The sequence below is a fragment of the Podarcis cretensis genome, assembly GCF_951804945.1.
Source record: "Podarcis cretensis genome assembly, chromosome: 15".
Classification (NCBI taxonomy): domain Eukaryota; kingdom Metazoa; phylum Chordata; class Lepidosauria; order Squamata; family Lacertidae; genus Podarcis; species Podarcis cretensis.
The window spans coordinates 30,024,053-30,048,575 of NC_137185.1; the positions used below are offsets into that span (position 1 = coordinate 30,024,053).

Below are 24,523 nucleotides of genomic sequence, written 5' to 3' on the forward strand. Positions count from 1 at the left end.
AAAATAGTAATTATAATGTGGTACCTCAGGTTAAGAACTTAATTTGTTCTGGAGGTCCGTTCTTAACCTGAAACTGTTCTTAACCTGAAGCACCACTTTAGCTAATGGGGCCTCGCGCTGCTGCCGTGCCACCACCACACGATTTCTGTTCTCATCCTGAAGCAAAGTTCTTAACCCGAGGTACTATTTCTGGGTTAGTGGAGTCTGTAACCTGAAGCATCTGTAACCCGAGGTACCACTGTAATTCTGTGTGCTGTTAATGGCAATTGAGAGGCTTCCAGAGATCAGAAGCAGCTTCCAAAGAAATTCTGCTCCCCAGCAGGACCCAGACCTGGGTGGTTTCCCCGGCCAGGTAATTTGTCTCTCTGCTACTCCTTCCAACTGACATGCTGTTGTCTCTCCTGAGTCAAGGAAAACCATCTCCTCCCCTGCTCCTGATGATGACCTCAAGTGGGTGGGGCTCCCCGATACTGCCTGCCTGCCTGCCTGCCTGTTAAGGCTCTTTAAAGGTCTAAGGCTAGGCAGGCTCCAGGCTCAAAGAGCTAATGGCGCGGTCAGTGTGATGCCTCCCTAGCTGGGTTTCAAGGGCCACTTCTCTGAGCCAGGAGGGAGCTGTCCCAGTGGGAGCCGTCCCAGCACACCTGAAGGGCAACACCTTCCACCTGCCTCTGGGAATCTGGCAGGGAAGGAACACAGAGCTGAGCAGCAGCGCTTCAGGTTGGTCCAGTTTCTTCCCTGGATTCCATCTGTGGTTGCCACACAGCTAACAGGGAGTGAGCCAGGCAGGCAGGCAGGCCTGACGGACGGACGGACGGACTCCCCATTCGGAACAGTTGCCACTCCGTTGGGTTGGCTGGCATCCACAGCCTAAGAGTGAGCAGGAAGGCCACCCTTGGCAGTTCACCATGGGCACTGGGAGGTGGCAGTGACCCAGAGCTCCTGGCAGAGAGAAGAGGCCATGGAAGAGAGACCAGCGAGCCTGGTAAGTCAACAGAGGAGGAGATGCAGGGGCCTTGATGTGGGTCATGGGGTGAGGGGCGGAGACTGATTGAAACAGGGCAACAGGCTGGAGGTGGGGGGAGGTGGACTTGAGCCTTGTCCTGAGAATCCCAGCTGGGCAAAAAGACTGCTCTCCCCATCCTGATACTTCCTTGTTTTCCCTTCCTCGCAGCTTCAGCCCCACCAGCTGGCATCCTGGGGCAGTTGCTGGTGATAGATCCTGATGTTGAAAACTAGATACCGCCCAGCCCTACTTGTTTTCTTAGCCCAATGCACAATATTGTTTGCAAGCCCTTCTTCCTAAGACTGAACCTCAGGCTTCCTTCGTTACCAAAGCCCTTTGCTCCTTATAGTATCCTGGGGGAGATCCTGAGCAATCTCCCCATCCCCTACTGCTTTCTGGCAACTTTTCAAACCTGCCAGGCCAGGAGCCAAAACATTCTGGTGTTCTCCTCTGCCTCCTTTTCATGTTTCGTCAACAGCCACTGTTTGGTCAACAGCCACTGTTTTCCTTTTCCTGGAGCTGAATAATCAGGATTGCTGCTGTGGGTGGTGGTAAAACCGCAGGACTTCAGAGTAGCTGTCCTGAGGCTGGTGGTGCTTGCAGATGGTTTGGGACAGCTGCAAGGAGAACCCCAAGACAAGATCCTGGTAGAAAGGTTGGCCCCACAGTGTGCCCCTTGTGGTGCTTGCATTGGTAGGTGGGCCTCATGGACGGGGGCTTCTTCCCCCTCCCTCCCAATTAGACCAAAGGATGTTGGTGGGGGTCCGTGCCAAATATCTAATTGCCCTCTTTCTGCTGTGACCAGGGGTGCAAGCAATTCACACCTTTTTTAAGGAGGAGGCAAGCGGTTCAGCCTGTGTGTCTGTCCATGTCTGCTTATATATATTTAGCCACACAACTCAGCGGAAGCCTCTACACACTGACTTCATGCTGCTCAACACCTTTTAGGATTAGCCCAAAGATCCTAGGCCTGAAAAGCCATCAGAACTTCAAGTATTGATACACGTAGAGGAAACAGGTCTTTGGAAGCTGTGCTGACAGTCAGAAGGCAGATTCTATCTGGCCCTCTGACAAAAGCTTAGAAATCAGAAAGTTCTGGCTGTGCCTCCTTTGTCTTGAGCAGGAACTATTTCCCTTTGGAGAAACAGTCAGTTCCCTGTTCTTCGGTCTCTTCTTTGACATGAGGGCTGCCTTTCCCTATACGTGGCACTGATGACTGAGAAGCCCTCTTGGAGCTTGTCAGGGCCAAACCAAAGCTTGCATTGGGGCCAAAAAGGAGATGGGATGACACAGGAGGTCTGCGGCTGGGTCTCTCGGCCATTTCATTTCCCCTTAAAAGCAGTAATGGGAGGGAAGCCCTGCAAACTGAATTGCAGCAGTGACATGGGAGTGTGGGAGTGAAACCTTCCCCTCACTCCCATTTCACCACACACAATGCCAGGCTTATAAGCCCCACAGCAGGGCTAGCAGCAGCTTGTGAAAAAGATGGTGGTGATCCAGTTAATAAGGTTGTTAGTGAATCAGAGAGAGAGAATTTTCCACCTGGTTGTGACATGATGGCCCAGCAGCATTCCACGGCCCTGGGAGGCATCCCTGCATTTAGAGAAGCGCCAGGTTGGAACTGGGATCATCATTTCTCAGGCACTGCTGGTCACCTGCTCCCTGCACTGCCAGAGTTGCTGCAGGGCAGAAGGGTGGAATTTTCTGGTAGTTTCGGCTGGGGCACATGTTGGAGTCGTTCAGCAGAATCCCTGATCTGGATAATTGAGCTTTCTGCCCCAAAAATGAGTTTCAAAGCTTTGCTGTGGAACCGTCTTAAAACTAGTTATGTATAACATTACTAAGAACGGAATACAAAGTAGCACATTGCACTCACTACATTAAACTCTTACATTTCTAACAGAATGTACAAAACAGTCCATAAGCCTCCTGGCCTAGGAAGTCAAATGACAGCAGAGGGCCAACTGGGTGCCACTGTCTGCTATAAATACTCCCAGATCTACCTCCTCTCGGTCTTGGCAACTTGGCATTGAGTCCTCACCCTGTGTGAGTAGACATTTCTGACTTTGGACTCTTCCAGATGACTTGTACATGGAGCATCTATTTGCCCTGGTTTGTCTGCACAAAGCAAATGCAGTTGTTAGACTACTGTTAGATCCACACAATCCATTGAAAGCACTCTTACAACACTTTAACAACCATGGCTTCCTTCAAAGAATGCTGGGAACTGCAGTTTGCTAAGAGTGTGGGGTTCATAGATCCACCATCCTTAACAAACTACAACCCCCAGGATTCTCCACGACTGTAAAAGCGATATAAGAGTATTTTGAATAGATAGTGTGGATGTGGACTCAGTCTGGTCTTTATTGAGCCTTCCTTCTGATTTGTTATACAACAGCTAACATTTATCCTGAATTCATCCTAATGTGCTCACAGGGTGTTTCTACATTCAATCATCCCACATTTCCAGTACTTTTCACTGTCACTTTCCAAACTGCAAAATGTTCGATGCTTTCTTGAAGTGGATTTTCTGCGCTAGAGTGATAGAGCCCTTTAATTCACTTTAACTGTGCAAACCTAAAGTTCCCACACACATTTGAATCCCTCCTGGAAAAGTGACAGGCTGGAGGCAACCCAGACTTTTTGCCCAAGAGACTTGCCTGCCTTTGCCCACAAGGAAGACAGTAGCAAGCAGATGCAAATAATCAGTCCTTGGCTATTATAGGTGTGTTCTCAAAGCAGAGGTGGGGGCAGCCACTGCCTTTCCAGGAAAGGAAGTGTATGAACTGAAGCACCCAATCCCCCCTCCCTTAGTTGCTCAAACAGATACTAACGATTGACTCAACAAGGTGGCCTCATTGGGGGGGGGAGCCATCTGCAGTAACTAGATGCACACACAGAGGTCACACCAGAATTGATTAGGTGACTTCTTCACGAAGATGCCCTGTGTTCCCATCCCTTGAAGAAGCAGCTTAGGAAAACATTTCTGGAGGTCCCTTTGCAGCCCGGACTCCTGGCCAATAGCACAGGGCTGGTCCGGGACATTTTGCATCTTGGGGCAAAATGCTCCATCCCGCTGCCTCCCCCTCCTCCAGAACTGTGCCCTACCCCTGCCTCCATGGGGGGCATGCTCACAGTCAAGGAGGGGGCAGTGGGGGCATGGCAGTGTGGTACAGCATTGGAGAAGATTGGCTGGGTTCTCCTTGGGCCCAGATCTGCTGTCTGAGGCAACTGCCTTAGCAGGGCCAGATTAAGACCCTTAGAGGCCCTAAGCACTTAAAAGATTTCGGTGCCCCCATATATATATCTAATTCAAAATATAAACAATAATAAACCATAAAATTAAATTATATTTTTTTCAAAATGAAACCTACAGCGAGATGGAAAGTAATGTTTATTTTTGTATACTTCCACTTTAATTATATATTTTTTTTGGGGGGGGGGAATTCTCCTACTTTTTCTAATTGCAAAGTCTTTGATCAGATCCTCAAAACCAATCTTACACAACACATCTGCTTCTATACTTAGTAGAGATAAGGAATCCCCCCTTCCCTTGATGTCCTAAGCATGTGCTTATTTTAAAAAGGTAAAGGGACCCCTGACCATTGGGTTCAGTCGTGGCCGACTCGGGTTGCGGCGCTCATCTCTCTTTATTGGCTGAGGGAGCCGGCGTACAGCTTCCGGGTCATGTGGCCAGCATGACTAAGCCGCTTCTGGCAAACCAGAGCAGTGCACGGAAATGCTGTTTACCTTCCCACCAGAGTGGTACTATTTATCTACTTGCACTTTGATGGTCTTTCGAACTGCTAGGTTGGCAGGAGCAGGGACCGAGCAACGGGAGCTCACCCCGTCACAGGGATTCGAACCGCCAACCTTCTGATCGGCAAGTCTTAGGCTCTGTGGTTTAACCCACACCGCCACCTGCGTCCCTTGTGCTTATTTTGCTTAATGGTTAATCCAGCCCTGCCCCTCACCCCACTTTGTGGGCAGGCAGGTCCTGCAATGGAGGCATCTCTGCTTTGATGCTTCTTTAGCCTTCAAGGTCAGACCTACTAAAAATGGTGGGATTTCTCCAGGGCTACTGATGAACGCTAAGAGCTGAGCATAGGAAGCTGGGTATATGTCAGAATTCTATACATTGACTGGCACTCCAGAATTCCAGGCAGTGGACAATCCTAGCGCCACCTGGAGATGCCAGGGATTTAAGCTGTGACCTTCTCCAACATGAGTGAGGTTTTTTTAAGGCCTCATTCATGTTGACCTTTGGCTCCATCAGAGAAATAGCTATGACATGAGAGCCTTTTCAGAACCCTTTATTCAGTCTGAACCCTTTTTACCTGCAGGAAACTCCAACTGTGCATCATGCCAACCTGAATCCCAGCTCTTGTGCCTCATCATCTGTCCTGCCCATCGTGGCCCAACCTCCCCCACCAGAAGAGACCATTCGAGGAGTTGCCTTCAGACCCTACCCTACAGACTCCAGACTGGCTCCTGTGCCCTGCGTGGCTCGCGAGACCTCAAGGGGTAAGATGGAAGGTGGGGTGGGGGAGAAGGAAGCCACCTGATGGAAGTCCCTGCTGCTGCTGGATGTATATTGAGGTGGGGGAGTCTGGATGGTATATCCCAGGCAGGACTGGCAGAGTCAAGAACATCTGCACCTTTCAAGGGGCTAATGGAGAAAGGCAAAGTGTTAACTCATCCCTTCCTCTTCTTAACTTCTGGGATTTCAGGGTAACACAGCAGAGAAGGAAGAAATGAGCACAGTCAGGGGACGGAAGGAAGCAGGTGTCCCCAAGAACGAGGAACCTAATTGGCCTTCAGAAATTAATACAGAAACAAAGACTGTAAATCCCGATTTCCTGACAGTGGATGTGTGTAAAGATTTTCAAACAGTGCTAGTCAAGATGAGTTTGTCTTTAAAAAACATATTGCAAAATGTCTTCTTGGAAAATCTTCTGTTGTCCAGGAGAGATGGGCGAAAAGCTTAACATATATTTTGGGCTCTGCTTGAGCCTTGGACTATTGAAATTTCTTGATTAGTAATTGTGGGTAGAAGGAGGGACCCCATATATTGGCTGAATATTGTCAAAGGAGTTCTACATTTAAATGTACAAATGAAAAGGGAGGAATGGTCCAGACAATAGCAAAAGGAGACAAATAAATTTAGCCACATGCTCCTTGCAACTCAGTTTTGCTTGGACATGTGAGTCTGGTTTTCTGTAATAGAGTCTCTCTCCAAAATTTCCTTCTATGGTGCGGACTTAACCACAGCAAAATGGATGTTTTAGGGGTATTTCATAATTGTAACCAATCTGGTTTTTTTCTTTCTCCAACCACAGCCTCCTCCACTCCAACGTTCAAGGCGTCTTGGAGGATGGGCCAGAAGAGGTTGGCCCTCATTGTCTGCATCTTAATCCTCATTGTGCTTCTGGTGGCCCTCATCCTGCTATGTGAGTCCTTCTCCTCTCGTTTGTGGTGGGGAGGAATGTGTCTCTGCTCTTCCTTCATTCCTGGGAATGAACATCCTGCTTGAAGAAGAGGGCAGATCTCATACAATTTATGGGATATTTTTTAAAATATCCCTGAATATAGGTAAAGGGACCCCTGACCATTAGGTCCAGTCGTGGCTGACTTTGGGGTTGTGGCACTCATCTCGCTTTATTGGCCGAGGGAGCCAGCGTACAGCTTCTGGGTCACGTGGCCAGCATGACTAAGCCACTTCTGGCGAACCAGAGCAGCACACGGAAATGCTTTTTACCTTCCCGCCGGAGCGGTACCTATTTATCTACTTGCACTTTGATGTGCTTTCAAACTGCTAGGTTGGCAGGAGCAGGGACCAAGCAACGGGAGCTCATCCCATCCTGGGGATTCAAACTGTGACCTACTGATCGGCAAGTCCTAGACTCTGTAGTTTAACCCACAGCGCCACCTGGGTCCCTGTCCCTGAATATATTTTCCCCCAAATTCATATTGGGGCAATTCCCTTTTAGGCCAATCAAAATATTACAAAACAGAGTGTGAGCTTTTGTGCTCTCCAGACCTGAGGCTAGATGGCAAATGAACTGGGGAGAGGAAGAACTTTTTTGGCTTATGTTGAAGCTATGGAGTCTCCATCTGGCTGCAGTCTTAAAACAGAGCGGGGGGAGGATGGAGAAGACATTCAAGTGAGGTTGTTTTAGGTGCTAGGCAGGCATCAGGTTTCACCAGAGAGCCTTGGAAAGAAGAAATACACAGTGGCTGGGTCCCCCCCCATCTCTGGAACTACAAAAACCAGCTGCAGCTACCCATGGAAACATGCCAGATACCCTGGTGGGTGGATAAATTTGGCCCTTGGAGTTCTTCCATCTGTTTTGAAGAGCCGAATGAGTCCTGTGGCTCATGGGAGGGGCCCTGCTGTCCCTTACACCTGTGTGCGTTCTTCTTCCTTTTTCACGTTCTTAAGACTATGTACCCACCATACGTTTAAAGTACATGACCTCCCCCAAAGAATTATGGGAACTGTAGTTCGTTAAAGGTTCTGGGTGTTGTAGCTCTGTGGGAGTAAACTAAAGTTCACAGGATTCTTTGGGGGGAGTCATGTGTTTTAAATGTATGGTGTGTATAAGAGGCTTACCTGTTGCGATTTTAAAATGAGGAAGCAACACAAAGGCAACAAGTAGTTCGAACAGGCAAATAAATGCAAATGACATGGTGTTACCGGGTGCCCCATTTTTCAGGGTTCTGACTCTGCCAAGCCTGTCTTGAGAACTCCCCGCCCAGTTTTAGATGTGACCTGGATTCATGGCTCCTCCCTTCCTTGGAAAATTGGCTGAGAGACACATTTCCACACAAGGACACACTGGCTGGAGCCTTCTTCTCTTTCTCTTCTGTTTTGTTGTCAACAATTGGGAAGGGAGAAGTTGGGGGAGCAGCTGCAGGCCAGGCTCCCTTTCCTTGGCATCCATCCCATCCTCCTCCTGCTGGATGGTCGCAGGAGGGTGGCTCCTAAGGCTGCCCATTTGTTGACCTTCTCAGTAAGCTATGAATGCCGTGGCAACTGATTATCCATGCTTCAGAGGGTCCCGCGCTTGTTCTGTGCGCACAGCCCATTGTGTTCTTCTCCCATTCCATACCATGGCATAGCCATCTGCACAGGGAAGGGAATGGCTGTCACCGGATCAGTGTGACTTTAGCAGTGCAGATTTTAAAAAGGAAAAATCCTTTTTGAAAATTTGCACATAAAAGGATTTTTCATTTAAGTGCTATTACAGTGTTGTTGTTTTTTCTAATATAGGTGTTTTGACACTCATTAAAATATGAGGAGGCTGTCACTCCTAAAATAGTGCCAATTGGGAAATATTCTTGTAATTAAAAAAAAAATCTAAAATGTTTCCATTTGAGCTCCACTGCATGAATCTTTTTTTATATAGGCAGAACAAAAAAAACAAAAAACAAAACCACTTTAGCATAAGGTCAGGTTTAAAAAATCTGTACCACAAAAATAGCACTGACCAGGAAAGTAATTGTGAAAGTGATGTGTTGGGCTCCCCTGCCCAGTACATATGTCACAAGGCAGTAAGCACAGTGTGAAAGTCAGTGCTGTTTTTCTAGAAAAAGATCTGCAAGAACTTGCCACAAATGCCTCCCTTGTTCTCTTATAATGGCAATAGTACCCACTTGTGAGGTGCCGGAACTGAGTTCCAGTGAGTTCCGGCTGCAAAAAAAAGCCCTGGCCGAAGGCGATCCACACTGGTACAGATTATGCTTTTGTTTCCTTCACCTATATTTGAAAGCAGAATTTTCTGCAAGCTGACGAACATGGGAGGAGCACAAGGAAAGCATTGGGGGAACTTCCAGTATTGGATGAAGTAAACGCCAGTTGCTGGGAATTAGGAGGGGAGACAGGACTGCCGAGGCTCTCAGATCCCGCATGAAGTTGACCGTTGCCATAGACCGGTTGGGCCTTGGGCCTGGTGGCAGCTGCAGGGCTCTTTTCACCTTCCCAATTACCTTTCGATGATTGTATCAGGCAGGTGCCCTGTTTTGTTTTTGAAAAATGAACAGAGTGTGGTCAGCATCTAATATAGAAGCACTTTTGGTGTCATTTAGTTTATGAGCGATCGTCATGCTCACTTTGACCACATGCTCTGTGTGTGGGAGGAGAGCGTCCTCCTTATCCTCTGGAGGTCACGAGGATCACGAAGCCCTGACAAGGGAGGCGGTGTTTTCTGAAGGCTTGGAATTCCCTTCAGGGCATAACAGCTTCCCTCTGCTGGTTGCTGGAGCTTTCCTGACACCTGGTGGACAAGGCGTGGCAAAGAACACGGGAGCGTAAACACAGAACAACTTCGAAGCCGAGACAATCTGTCAACGCAGCTCAGCTCAGCTCAGAGAAAAGAGGGCGAGATTCATGAATCCCTCTCCCTCTTTCTCTGCCCCTCGCAGTCTTGTTCTGGCGCTCTGGCACAGGCATCGTCTACAAGGAGCCGGCCGAGAACTGCGACAGCCACGCGGTGCGCTGCGATGGGGTCGCCGACTGCTCTCAGCGGAGCGACGAGCTGGACTGCGGTAATGCCTTCCCCGGGGGTGCGGAGGGAGGGTGGTGGGGTGGGGCGACCTGTGGAGCTGGGGCCGGGCAAGTGCTCGCCGGGTCTCCTGCTTACTCCGGCGAGCGACGGGCTTGAAGCTGAGTCTTCCTCCTCCTCCTCCTCCTCTTCTTCCTCGTGGTCCTCACTGACTCCTCCTCTCCGGCTCTGCAGTGCGCTTCGCCGGGAACGAGTCCTTTCTCCAGGTCTATTCGGGGCCCCAGAAGCGGTGGCTCCCCGTGTGCAGCAAAGACTGGACGGAGGATTTATCCAGGAAGACCTGCCGGCAGCTCGGATTCCTCAAGTAAGTCCTGGGTGGGGGCAGCAGGCAGGCAGGCAGGAGCGGGGAGAGACAAGCAGGCAACCCTCCTGCTCCTCCCGGGGCAGTTTCCCAAGCGTCTGCCGCCAGGCGCCTCCTCGCTGTCACCCCACAGGGAGGGTGTGTGGCTTACCTGCTTCTCCCAGCAAAAAAGGAGATCAACAGATCCCTGCCTTATGAGGAGCGGTTGAAGGAGCTGGGTATCTTTAGCCTGGAAAAAGGGGAGCAAGCTTGTTTTGTCCTGCTCTGGAAGGTAGGACTCGAACCAATGGCTTCAAGTTACAAGAAAGGAGATTCCAACTAAACATATGGAAAAACTTTCTTTTTTTAAAAAAATAAATAAATATTTATTAGCATTTTCAAAATACATATAAAATCAAAAACAAAAATAAACAAAAAAATAACAAAAGTACAAAAAACAAAAACTTAAAAACAAAAACACATTAAAATTCAAATACTTATTTTCTTTTAACTTGTTTCTCAGACCTCCTTACACCTCCCCTTCTTGTATTCCAATTTAAGTTATTAGCTCAGCAAGTCCTTAGCTTATTTCTCCATTTTGACTTAATAATTTATTCTAACCTGTTATTATTTTACTTTCTTCTTTCTTCCATCCTCAATTTATGTTTACAAACCTTATTTTCATTTAATTTAGACCATTTTAAGAACCAATTTTAACCTATCCAAATTTACACATCAATATTTATACCTCATTATTTTTTCTTAAACGTTTTTCCTAAAGTCGACCAAAATTTCCCTTCCACGACTTTCCCAATTTCCATACCAATAGCAAAACAAATTAAAAACAGAACAAACTATATTTGTATACCCTTTGGATTCCCAAACTCCACCCACCCTTTTCCTGGTTTCAGTCCCCATCAAAAATCCATCAGTCATATACTGTTTAGCCTGGAGATCTCACGTCCAAGGCTCTCAGTTCTCTCTCAGTTCCTCTCTGCCGGTCTTTCTGATAGTCCTTAATGTTAAACTCCAAATCTCAAAGGGGCTCCGGCCCAACAGGATCCATGTTTCTACCAGCCAGACCTCCATATTTAATAGTAAAGCCTATGGGGTACTTCAAATCTTGTTTTGTGCTCCTTTCAAGTCCAAATGTCCCCCAAGCTCCAGCTTCCACCTTACTTAAATTTATAATCCTTCGGTCTTCAGATCTCCACATAAGGAGATCTCTCAGTGCTCCACTTTCCAATTCAGGCCAGGCTTTCCACATCAGATTTTTATTTTCCTTTTTTGTCGTCATGTCAGGCCTCAAATTGCAACTCTCCTTTAGCATCTGCAAACTTTCAGCTCCTCCTTCCTTTTCTTCAGGAGCAACGTATATCTCCTGCTCATATGGAAAAACTTTCTGACAGTAAGAGCTGTTTAACAGTGGAACAGTCTGGAGGTGGTGGAGTCTCCTTTCTTGAAGGTTTTTAAGCAGAGGTTGGATGACCTTGGATGTTTAGTTGAGATTCCTGCACTGCAGGGCTTTGGACTAGATGCCCCTTGGGGTCCCTACCATCTCTACAGTTCTGTGATTCTATGTGGGGCGCCCCTCCCCTCCCTCCTACTGCAATAGGCCCAGGTGGGGGTGACATCCCTCTGCTTCCCTCGGGGGCAGCCCCTGCTAGACACCCCCTCCACCTTCCATCTCATCCACATGTGCCCCCTCCACTGCCTCTGTCTAGTACAAACACATACTGGGGCTGCCCCAAGATCAGTGGCGTAGCGTGGGGGTGCAGGGGGGGCTGGCCGCACCGGGTGCAACATCTGGGGGTTAGGGTTAGGGGGCGCAAATCCACGGGTTAGGGGGTGCAAATTACTTGCCTTGCCCCGGGTGCTGACAACCCACGCTACGCCACTGCCCAAGATAGGCCTTGCGCCCCAAAGGCTGGCTCTCACATCCTGACCACGGCCTCCTTTGTCTCCCCAGTGCCTCCCTAACAGATTATGCCCCTCTCTCGTGGTCTGGGAACAGCTTCACAGCCGGAGAAATGAACAGCACAATCCAGCAGAGCCTCAGCAGGTAAGGGAGCGAGGAGTGGCCTTTGGAAAGGGGAGAGGACAGCCCTTCCCTCTTACTAGTGAGATTCTGAGACAGGGTAGCAACCCCTTGCTAAGATTGGTCAGCTGTTATTGATTGCCCCTTTGTAGAGTGGCGGTGGGGCTGCACTGGCCCCTCTCTAATCTTGGGACCTGCCAGGGTCAGCCCAGGAGATTTTCATACCTTAGGCAAAGGTCTAGATGGTGCAACTCCCACCTCACCCCCCATTTCTGATACAGAAACCAACCAAACTGACTGTTGAATCTTCTTTCAACATGGCTGGAGAAGAGGCCATGCCCTCCACTGCACCTGAGGGCAGGAAGTGAGCTTAGGGGATCAGAAATGACTGTGTGGTGCACACGGCTCTTTCTCCACCAGCTCATTGCCACTCCCCAGCATCTGCCGCTTGAGGCAGCTGTGTCCCCATACCAAATGATAGGACTGGCTCTGCTATTGCCGTAAACAAACTGTGACAGATCCCAGTGACTATTTCTAGAAGCTTGCAGTAGGGGGCATGGTCTGACTAAAATTTGGGTGAATCAGGGGGTGGGGCTTGTAGATTTCATCAAATGCACCTACCCCCCGCACACATAATACAAGCATTGCATGGGAGGGGGGCAGAGGGATTACTAGAATGAGTACTATTCCAGCTTCTTACCTCTCTTGCTTGCCTACCCAGAATGCCAAGGGCTGCCCCCTTCCATTGCCACAAATCCACCCCAAATCCAGGTATCCTTAGATCTTCCTGCCATACAGCAACTCATCATGTAATCCTGGATGGGCCTCCTCCTGCAGGGAAGTTCAGCACAAGAGTACCTTCTAGTTCAGGGGGATGCGGGTGGCGCTGTGGGTTAAACCACAGAGCCTAGGACTTGCTGATCAGAAGGTCGGCGGTTCGAATCCCCGCAGCAGGGTGAGCTCCCGTTGCTCAGTCCCTGCTCCTGCCAACCTAGCAGTTCGAAAGCACGTCAAAGTGCAAGTAGATAAATAGGTACCACTCCGGTGGGAAGGTAATCGGCGTTTCCATGCACTGCTCTGGTTTGCCAGAAGCGGCTTAGTCATGCTGGCCACATGACCCAGAAGCTGTACGCCGGCTCCCTCGGCCAATAAAGCGAGATGAGCGCCACAACCCCAAAGTCGGTCACGACTGGACCTAATGGTCTTTACTTTTACCCTTTACCTTTACCTTCTAGTTCAGGGTGGCCCAACTGGGTTGCAATCGTACTTCGACAGGGAACCCACAGGCCATACATTACTGTGCAGGATGGTGTTGGTGCAGCGAGGCAAAATATTGATGCCCACCCCAAATGATAGGACTGGCTCTGCTATTGCCGTAAACAAACTGTGACAGATCCCAGTGACTATTTCTAGAAGCTTGCAGTAGGGGGCATGGTCTGACTAAAATTTGGGTGAATCAGGGGGTGGGGCTTGTAGATTTCATCAAATGCACCTACCCCCCGCACACATAATACAAGCATTGCATGGGAGGGGGGCAGAGGGATTACTAGAATGAGTACTATTCCAGCTTCTTACCTCTCTTGCTTGCCTACCCAGAATGCCAAGGGCTGCCCCCTTCCATTGCCACAAATCCACCCCAAATCCAGGTATCCTTAGATCTTCCTGCCATACAGCAACTCATCATGTAATCCTGGATGGGCCTCCTCCTGCAGGGAAGTTCAGCACAAGAGTACCTTCTAGTTCAGGGGGATGCGGGTGGCGCTGTGGGTTAAACCACAGAGCCTAGGACTTGCTGATCAGAAGGTCGGCGGTTCGAATCCCCGCAGCAGGGTGAGCTCCCGTTGCTCAGTCCCTGCTCCTGCCAACCTAGCAGTTCGAAAGCACGTCAAAGTGCAAGTAGATAAATAGGTACCACTCCGGTGGGAAGGTAATCGGCGTTTCCATGCACTGCTCTGGTTTGCCAGAAGCGGCTTAGTCATGCTGGCCACATGACCCAGAAGCTGTACGCCGGCTCCCTCGGCCAATAAAGCGAGATGAGCGCCACAACCCCAAAGTCGGTCACGACTGGACCTAATGGTCTTTACTTTTACCCTTTACCTTTACCTTCTAGTTCAGGGTGGCCCAACTGGGTTGCAATCGTACTTCGACAGGGAACCCACAGGCCATACATTACTGTGCAGGATGGTGTTGGTGCAGCGAGGCAAAATATTGATGCCCACCCCTTTCTTCCCAAAGCTGGTTAAGCAAGGCACCAGACTTTGGGAAGGAGGTGCGGGGCTCTGGCAGGGTGCCCTCCCACATGGGCGTAGGCAGGCTTCATGTTGGGGGGGGCAGAACCTCAGTTAGTTAACTATTTTTATTTATTTACTTGATTTAGGGGGGCAGCTGCCCCCTTGGCTACACCTATGCCCTTCCACTTCCTTCCCAAAGCTAGGGAAGCGTTAACCAGCCTTTAAGAAGGAGTTTGGAGGACTCTAGGACCCTGTCAGAGCTCTCACCCGCACTTTACAAAGTCCAGTGACTCACTTAACTGGCTTTGGGAAGGCAGTGCAAGGGTTGTGTGTGTGTGTGTGTGTGTGTGTGATGTTGCAGAGGGTGCCAAAAAAAAGTCCTTGAGGGCCACATATTGGATCACATTGGATCACATTGGAAAGAATCAAGGAAAGACACCCCACCGTCTGCCACTGTCCAAGACCCTGGACAGCTGCTTGGCCATGTGGATGAATGGACTGATCTGGTCTAGGGCACCTTCCTGTGTGTTGGTTCCAGACTTCCCATCATGCTTACTGGTAACCATCAATAGAAGTTCAGTTCTTCATTACTAACTTAAGTCCCATGATCTTAAGTGGGTCTATTCTACATGTGTCTGGAATCTGAATCTAACCCTAAATTACATGATTTCTGTGTGGTTATTGTATATAGTTTTGTGTAACTTTTGAAAATTGTTTAAATGGGGTGTGTGTTTTTGTGTACAGAAAGATCCCCCAGATTTGTGTCTCTCTCAGGCCAGATTACAAAGATATTGTTAGCTGAAGCTGTGAATTTCACAGGAGATCAGTTTACCATGTGCTTCCTGACAATGGTGCCATCTGCTATGCAAAATTATTCAAGGCATTACTTCCCTTTAAAGAACAAAATCCCTAACATCAAAGGAGCTGTGAGAGATGAGACTTTTCACACCTTAAGATGTGTGAGTTCCAGAACATAAATTAACAATTATTGCTTAACCAAGTGTTTTGTTGACCATCCTCCCAAGACTGGGGAGGTGATTTGTTGGCTAGAGTTTGCCCTTCTGAACTGCATTGAGGAAATGGCCATTACAGGCTCACCTGATACATATTGGAGCATGTGAGGCCGCCATCCCACAGCTCTTTTAAATGTGTTTTATTTAGCTAAGAACTAGAAATGGCAAAAGAACTCCAGCTAAGTCTGCCAGGTTTATTATATGTTGACTGGGGCCCCTTAACCCTCGAAAAGTCTGGTTTAAGAGAGTCAGTGGAACCATGAAAAATGCTGAACTTTGAGAAGCGAGGTGGCTCAAATCCTCCCTTAGCCAAGGAGGCCTTGAGAAAGCCACTGTCTCTTAGATTAATCTGCTGGGAGGATAACACAAAGTTGGGGAAACTCACCTGATGGGTGTGGCACTCCTTTCTCCCCCTTGGCACTGGCCTTTGCCTGGGCACTGTTTGGATCACTGATTCCCTGAGCTGTCTAGCACAGGGATGGAGATCCATTTCCACGCCTGTTCCAGTCAAGCCTGCTTATTCTTGGCACACAGGTGCTCAGAAAGCCCATTTGTGGTTCAGGAGGAATGTGGTCCTTCCTGGCACCTCCATGTGTAAGTTAGGTGGCTAGCTGGCTCTTGGAGACATGATCCTACCCCACCTCGATTCTCTTGGCCAGGGAGTCCCATTGTGTTGACTCTGCAGCCTGCTGGACCCATCCTCTGTGTTACGGCTAAAATCTGGGTGCGAGGCTGCTCTGCCACCCAGCTCATCGGACTAAGTCCGTGGGTCCCTGCGGAGGAAAATGAGCTCAGCCGTAGACAGGAGCAAACTGCAGAAGATCCAAGTTTATTGCGCAACAGGTTCAAGGCGAGATTGAACAGTGAGAAAGGGGTGACATGAGTTTTTGAAACTCCCTCCATGTCCCAGAATACAGTGCAAAACACGTCATGAATACATTAAAGAGAGGTTTGGTTACACAGATTACATCATGAATATATTAAAGGGAGGTTGGGTTACACAGATTAACATATGGAGGAGGGAGGGGGGAAATATGCAGAGCTGGAGATATGCATAGATAAACACTTCCTGGGGATGAGAAAACAATGGTCCCAAATATGCATAGTCTGCCACCTGACATTGCCTGGAGGAAAGGCTGATCAGAGCGATTTGACAGGATTAGGGTCTTAACACCTTGCTGGACAGGGGAGGTGTGATGGAGTCCTAGAGGAATTGAGCAAACTGGCACGTTGATTTTCTATGAATTTTATAGATTTTAGTCCCTTTTGACATTGACAATTGGAAATAAATTGATATATTGTAGCGAAGAAGAAGGTGAAGAAGACATGCCCCCCCCTTTCCGTATCATCTGAAACCTAACAGAGTCTGTTTTTGTCTTTCCTCAAGGTCCCAATGTGGCACTGGAAAGTATGTTTCCCTCCGATGCACAAGTAAGGAGACTTTGCTGTTATATAGGTGGGAGGTGGGTGGGTAGGTGGGAAGGGTCCCCTCCTGGATCTCATGTTATTTCCATTGCTATACCCAAGAGACTGAGCTGTGAGCTACCCTGAAGTGATCCCTGCCATACATTGTCCACACCCTTCATTATGCAGAAGCATCATGGGCCCAGCACAGCAGAGAGGTGTGAGTGAGAAATAGGAGCCTCCAGTGGTGGATGGTCTATTAGGGCAAATGGGGCATTGCCCCACTCACCTCGGTCACCTTCACCACCTACCTATGTACCTGTCTTCCCATATGCAGCCCAGAGGGTGGGCCTGGCTTTGAGCTTCCTCCTCCTTGGTCTCCGTGTTGCTATTGTGAAACTCATCTGGGAGGGGGGTGGAGACAAAACTAGCATCCATTGCTCTGCCTCTCTGCCTGTCATTGTCTCCATCTACTGCTTCCCAGTCCCAGGAAAGTCCCTGGGTGGGCCAAGAGAGGGGAAGAGAATGCCATGGGAGTGGCACATGACTAGAGAGAGAGGGCAGGAGGGAAAGAGTTAAAGGAAGCCTTGGGTGATGCAAAGGAACTGTGCAATGCCAGGTCTCACCATGGCATCTTTTGGGCACAAGCTCTCCTGGGGCGCAAGAGTTCTCTGCTTGCCCTTCCAGCACCCCTGGTCCCTTCCAATGCTACAATTCTATGATTCTTGCATGTCTTCTCTCCCTGTAGACTGCGGGCAAACAATGTCTGGCCGCATTATTGAAGGCAATGAAACAACAATCAATAAGTGGCCTTGGCAAGTGAGCCTGCACTATGGGTCGATTCACATCTGTGGAGGGACCATCATCGATCCTCAGTGGGTCCTCACAGCAGCTCACTGCTTCTTCATGTAAGTGACATCCCTGCCCAAAACTTGTGAGGGGGGGGGGCTGAGTTGGAGGGCTGGATCTGCAGGGGGAAATTGACCTTCTGGGTTTCCACTGTGGCTACATGTAGTTCTGAGGGATATCATGGCAAGCTGGAGAATGAGATCCAATGAATCCAGGAGGTCCAACAGAAAGGAAGTCAGTGGACTATCTGCTCTGACATCCCATCCCTGATACCTACTCCACCTGTTATTGAAAGGCAGGAGATGCAATGGCCACATCCCTGGACAAGTCACCTCTCTCCACTCTCTTCCTCACCCCCCCCCCCAGTTTGCTTGCACCTTCCTCCCAACTGCAACATAAGCCCCACCAGCCCCTGCCCTGTCCTTTTTGCCCCCTGCCTCCCCTCCATGCCTCTCTTTCTGATAAAGTAGCTGCACCACCTGGCACCCAGTCCTGATCCAAAACACATTTTCTCTCACACATGCACCCGTCACACATAATTCATGTTCTGAGCATACGTTCCAGCTGAGAAAGATGGCTTTGGGTCAAAGCAGAAGCGACTCTACCCTAACCTGTGTGACATTTCATCCTTTGGGCCTTTAAGGAATAGTGTGAAGATCCTGGACCAGTGGAAGGTGTATGCTGGGGCCTCCAACCTCAAGCACCTGCCTACCGCAGGCATCCCTGTTTCACACATCATCATCAATGCCAAATACGATGATGATCATGATGACTTTGACATTGCATTGCTGAAGCTCTCGAAGCCTCTGACCTTATCAGGTAAAGCTCCCTGACTTTATGCTGCCACATCTCACCTTCCTCCCTGCCTTCCTGGTGCTGAGGTCCCTTGGTGAAACAAGCCCACAGCCTCCCCCTCAAGGGGAGACTAATCTCTCTCTCTCCTCTCTCTGCTTCAGCCAATGTCCGCCCAGCCTGCCTCCCCATGTTTGATCAGAAGTTCCTGCCTGGGAGGACCTGCTACATCACAGGCTATGGCAAGACAAACGAGAATGAAGGTAAATTGGGGTGAGGGTTCTTCATCTGATGGGTTGTAGAGCTGCAGCTTGAGGGGTGCAGAGGACCCCAAGCCAGCTGCAGAGCAAAGTCCAACAGGAGGTGCTGGTGTGCCCAGGAGAGCTCCTCCGTCTCATCATGGCCTGCTTATTTCAGAGAATACATCGCCAAAGCTGCGGGAGGCAGAGGTGAAGATAATTGACTACAGACTCTGCAACAGCCAGAATGTCTATGACCACTACCTGACCCCACGGATGATGTGTGCTGGGTACTTAAAAGGGGGAAGAGATGCTTGCCAGGTGAGATTGGTATTTTGCTGAAAGAAGGCAAGGGGGTGTGGTTTCAAGAGTACTCATGGGCCCTCAGGTTGGTCATCCCCCATCCTCTTCTCACTGGTGCCAGGAGCCAAGTACCAGATGCCCAGGGGCTGAGGTGGGTGCGCTGAGCACCAAGTGGGGTGCTTTGACCAGAGGTGTTAAGAGTAAAGAGTTCCCCTCTTCCTTCGGTAGCTTCACAGATAAGAATGAACAAGCAGTTGACAGATTTATAGTCCCTTTGTTACAGCATCATGTTGCAAGCACAAATGCGCAACTCTCCGCAAGGAGATCAGTTGTCTACTTTGAATCCTACTTCTGCAGCAAGGAGTACACCAATGGGAAGTTCCTCCCCCTCTCTGCCTCCTTTGTTCTCTTTGCAGACCTTCAGGTCCATGGGGAGGAGGGGTCCTCCACACTCTCAATTGATGTGTCTCCCAGCTGCTCCCTCCCTTTTGGATCTCTTGTCATTATCTCATAGCTGGGTAACTCCTCCCTAAGCTGTTTTGCTTCTGTGTCTGTGTCTGCCTCTCTCTCTGCTTCTGAAAATGCTGGAGGCAGGGGGGCGGGGCGAATACTCCCCCTCCACTTCTGTGAGTAGTTGATCTGCCTACGACTGCATCCCCCAAACTTCAGATCCAGACCATTCCCTGGCATGAGGTGTCCCTATGAGGCTGTGCTTTCTGGGGATAGAGGGCTCAATAAATTACAAGTCCTGTCCAGCTCTTTAAAACGTTGGGACAGGTGATCTGCCTGCTGTGTTGCCATGAGAAGAGGTTATGCCCAGAGCACACATCCTGTCATAAACTCTAGGTCTGCAGTGGAAAGTCCCCCTATGTGGTGCCTTCATGGGCCTTGCTCACAAGCAACTGTGGCTGACATCTCCTGGGGGACCCAAATGTCAGGTGGCTTCTGCTCCACCCTTCTCCAGCCTCTGGTTCCATCTTGCCCCACTGACCTTCTCTCTCTGCCCCAGGGTGACAGTGGAGGCCCCCTGGTCTGTAATGACAGCTCCCGTTGGTACTTGGCTGGCATCACCAGTTGGGGGACTGGCTGTGGCCAGAAGAACAAGCCTGGTGTCTACACAAAGGTCACAAAGCTGCTTAGCTGGATTTACAGCAAAATGGAGGTAAGGGAGCATGTGAGGAGCCTGCTGGGGGCCGGCTGACTTCTTTTAGCTTAGGAGACTGACAGGCAGACCACAGGTGGAGAGGTGCTGGAAACGGTTGCAAAATGTTTTTTTCAATGCTCTGCTAAAAGATCAGAGGTTTGTCCAGCAACTCTTAGGCCAGCAAACATGCCTCTTAGTGGGAGGGAAGCATGTCCTTGATTCATTGCAACTTCTAGGTCATGTTATGGGGGCAGGTCTGAAATAGCTAGTGCCAAAGCCATTCTTCACCCACCTTCTGTCCTACAAAGGTGGACAGACATAGGCGTAGTCAGGATTTTTTTTAGAGGGGGTGGGCATTATGTTGGGGGAGAGAACTGAGTTATTGGCAACACAATTGGTCAGTTAGCTAAGTATTTTTAATTGATTTAATTAATTTTTAATAATATTTAATTGATTTAGTGTGGGGCAGCTGCTCCCCTGCCCCCCTGGCTATGCCCATGTGGACAGAAACTTATATTTGCAACTGAATGCATCTCCTCTTCATTGCCTTGAAGAAGATGCCCTGGGGAGTTCAAAAGTGTGGGAATGTTGTGGATAGTAGGAAAGGACATATTGATTAAATATTATCCTTTCTTACTCATGCTAGTGAGTCAGTAGCAGTGTACATTCCCCAGTATGTTGCAGAAAGCTAGTTGGTAGATTCGTTTGAATCTCTTTACTTAAGCAATCCAATCTGATTTGTCCAGATTGGGTTTGTTCCTGGTAAATACCCCTTGTTACCCCTTAAAAAAAATAAAGACACAACCGTCTTTTCTTAAAAGTAACAAGAAGTTTACTCACATTCAGTTCACAGTATGATCCTGAAGACAGGCTTTAGCTTCTAGTTACAGAACAGTGTTTGAGTTCAGCCCCTATGGGGATGAGCCCATGTGCTGCTGGCTGAGAGCCAGCACACAGCAAAAGCACTGAGATGGAATAAAATGAAGAAGAAGAAAGTGGCTGCGTGACCAGCCCTTTTATGGAGTCTCCAAGGGTCATGCCCATCTACCTGGTCACATGCAGGGGGAGGATGCTCCAGACCAGGTGTGACAAGAAGTCCTCCTGGCTGGAGCAACATCCCCCTGTGTGTCCACTCTGGGCAAACAGGAAGTGTTGTACAGTGGTACCTCTGGATGCGAACGGGATCCGTTCCAGAGCCCTGTTCGCATCCTGAAGCGAACGCAACCCGTGTCTGCACGTCTGTGTGTGCGCGGGTCACAATTTCCCACTTCCACGCATACGTGTGATGTCGTTTTGAGCATCTGCGCATGTGCGAGGGGCAAAACCCAGAAGTAACGCGTTCCGTTACTTCCGGGTCGCCGCGGAGCGCAACCCGAAAACGCTCGACGCGAAGCTACTTCAACCCTGTACTTGACTGCTTATGTTAGATCTCATAAAAGCTTGCACATTCCAGAGTAGCAGAAGTTCAGTCTGGCAGCAGGTGTCCCTTTCTTGCTTTTCCCCAGTTGTGGGGAGGAAGCAGCTGCTTTCCGTGGGCTCATTTCATTCCTTCCTTCCTTCCATTCCAGAGCCAGAGCCAGACTGACTGAGAAAAGAAGGGCTTCTTCTGCCCCCAGCACCACATCTGTTTTCCCATGGAAAGGTCCTCATGGAGGCTGGGGTGGCCAGATGCATTTCCTGCTCGTGGGCCATCAGGATGACTGTGTGGCAAAGGACAACCTTTCCCCCTCCCTTCTTCTGGTACTTCTGGGCTGCTGCTGCTGCTGCTGTTGCTGTCAGTGCCTATTGGACTCTGGCTTGTGCCTCTGGGGGCTGATGCGACTGATGCTGGGCCTGGAATGGAGCATCTGGGAGGAGTGTGGAGTGTGATTATGTCCTCCCCAGAGAATCAGCTGCGCTCAAGCTCTGGAACTGCTCTTGGGATCAGGTTACATTGGCTAAAAGGGAACAGACCACTTCTCAGTGCTTGTGCAGTTTGGACCAGGAATGGATTGGATAGGTCCTTGCACTTGGAAACGGGGCAGAAGAGGAGCCCTTGTAGCATCCTTGGTGCTGCATCTCTGCCTACTTTGCATTTTAGAATCACTCTGGCTACACCACAAGACCTTGGAAGCTAGGCCCACCTACCCACTAAGCCTCCCTCACTGGGAAGTCCTCAGGGCACAGCTAAGAAACACTTCAGCCTTAGGTATATCCATGCCACTCACCCACTCTGGGGAACTGAGCCCCACCAGTGATCCTATGTGGGGAGAGTGGCAAGCTGCAGAAGGGTGCCTCTCAGTCCCCAAACTGTGACACTCTGCCGTGGGAACAAGCCTCTTCTTTGCCCTTCTCCATCCTGTTAAACAACACACCCTTGTAGGGTGCCTCCTTTGCTCTGGCACAATGGCTTCCTATGGGGCATTCACATTTGCAATGTCAAGTGAGATGCAGGCCATTGGTCTACCTGGCTCTGTACTGTCAGCTTGACTGGCAGTAGTAATAGCCCCACCTCCTGAAGCTTCAGGTATGGCATCTTCTTAGCCAGGCACCCTGGAACTTCCACCTACTGCATGTGAAGCAGGTGCTCTACCACTCAGTTATGACCTCTCCTTTTGAGGTAGACCATGGTAGCAAAGCTGCTTTCCTATAGTGCAGAGAACCTCTTATCTGTGTCTGCTGCCAATAGCCAAGGGCCCAGCCACCAACTATGTACCATTTGCCTACTGGCAAAGGCAGCTATTTTGCCACATCAGCATCAAAGTTCTTCAAACAGAAATGCACATAATTGGTGTGTGGCAATAATAAGTTTGCTAACAGGAGATGCAGTGGCATAGCGTGGAGGGGGCACAGGAGTGGTCGCCCTGGGCACAAAATTGTTAGGGTGTGCTTTCATCACTGGACTCTGTTGACAATGTCTTCTCTATGCAAACCAGGAGTGACCTCTCCAGACAACAAAACAGCTCTTCTTATCTCTGCAACTGAGATCTCTTGGGTGATGTCAACTGCCATTAGGCAGTTGAATGTGCATGTGTACTCCATCTTTTCCCCTCCCATCCCTCTCGTGGCCCTGGGCACTAGCAACCCACTCTATGCCACTGAGGAGGTGTGAAGAGGAGTCAGCCTTAGTACTGTGCCTGCCCCAAAGAAATGGGGCTGTTAGGGGGCTCCTCATGCAGCAACATGCTCTTTAAAGACCACACCCCATGCCACAATTGCCTCTAATGTTTATACACATTTCAACATTAGCCTGATAGTAACTGTTGGGCAATTATTTCTCCTGAAATCGCATTTCTGTAGCTCCTGGGTTTAGACTTTTTCCTGGTGTTGGAGGGAGAGCCACTTCTCCTGATCTTAGGGCACAGGATGATGTACAGGGTGACCTTCTTGCCCATCAAATCCAGAACCCGGGTACTTCCCAGATGCATCTGGGTGCTCACAAGCAGAGCTTGATGATTAGCCCCCTGCATCTGGTACTAGGAGGTAACTTCCTCTCACTACAAAGGCTCAACCTAGCTGTTCGGGGAAACAGACCTCTCTCCTCCACAGTGTTGCCTGATCCTCATTTAAAGCCACTCAAGCTGGTGGTTTTTGCCACTTCTTGTGAAAATGAATTATATTATTTAATTATGTGTTGTTTGAGGAAATACTTTCTTTTGCCTGTCTTCTCAGTCAATTACACTGGATAAACCAGAGTTCTGGGCTTTGCATTTGAAAAATGCTCTCCTGGTCAGTTTACACTTCATCCTATAGATGGGCAGTCCCTTAACCAGTGGTGTCTTTCCTGCAAGCAACTTCCTCCCCAAGAGACTGCATCCCCCCCCCACTCCCACAGAAGCCAAACAATTACTGGATTAGGCTCCTAAAAGACCATTCTCCAGCAGTGCAAGGTCAGCAGGATTCCTAGGGCATAGAAGCCATTGGGCATCCGTCTGGCAAACCTTGGAGCCACCTGTTTTGTTAAAGGAAGAAGAGGGAGAGGCACTGAATGTCCCCAAGGAAGGGAAGGCAAGTAGGGTGTGCAGGGAGAGGGAACACCCTCCTGGTATTCTTGGACTCCAACTCCCATCAGCCTGGCAGGTAGCCCAATGGTCAGGGAGGAGCAACAGCAGGTTCACCGCCCCTCTGCTAGAGGTAGTGTGTGGCTGTGTGTGATGTTGATGCACCTTGGTCTTGAATGCAAATCTCGAAAGAGCCTGGTCAGGAACAGGGAAGCCAATCAGCTCGGCATTTGCCCAGTTGATGCAGCAGCAGTTGTACTAGCCCCCAAAGGGCCCAGGCATTTTCCACATTGGTACGCATTGCTTCAGTATTGAGCTGCCAGAGCTCAGCACCTGCTGCTCCTGCTCGGCGCCTGGAAAGCTGCTACAGCTGGATAGCAGGGACTGGACAAGGCAGGGCCTCCTGTTGTTGTTCTTGCTCCAGGGACCAGGAGGAGGAGGCTTCCATCCAGACTGTCAGCCCCTTAGATGGCTAAGGGTGGTGTGCTGGGCAGCCAAACCAAGCCAACTGCTTGCTCCTTGGGGAAGAGGTGGAGAATCGCATTGTCTTCTGTCCCCGACGAAAAACTAGGCTGCCCTGCTGGAGACGTGTAAAACCAGGCTGCGCTGCTGGAGACTCTTCTCCCGCCTCGAGAGCTGACCAGCTTTCCCGACGGTTAGAGACACGCAATGGCAAGTCGCCT

At 49.6% G+C, this 24,523-nt stretch overlaps 1 protein-coding gene across 1 annotated transcript; it reads left to right on the forward strand.

The window, feature by feature from the left end:
- Positions 1-490: 490 nt before the first annotated feature.
- On the forward strand, positions 491-23,471 carry TMPRSS13 (transmembrane serine protease 13). The gene is made up of 13 exons (XM_079956152.1): positions 491-982; positions 5,347-5,527; positions 6,343-6,453; positions 9,428-9,550; positions 9,742-9,871; positions 11,817-11,909; positions 16,517-16,560; positions 17,282-17,441; positions 18,026-18,201; positions 18,339-18,437; positions 18,592-18,734; positions 19,726-19,878; positions 21,429-23,471. The coding sequence occupies exons 1-13, from the start codon at positions 959-961 to the stop codon at positions 21,447-21,449; spliced, it is 1,458 nt and encodes a 485-aa protein (XP_079812278.1). The 5' UTR covers positions 491-958; the 3' UTR covers positions 21,450-23,471.
- The last annotated feature ends 1,052 nt before the right edge of the window (positions 23,472-24,523 follow it).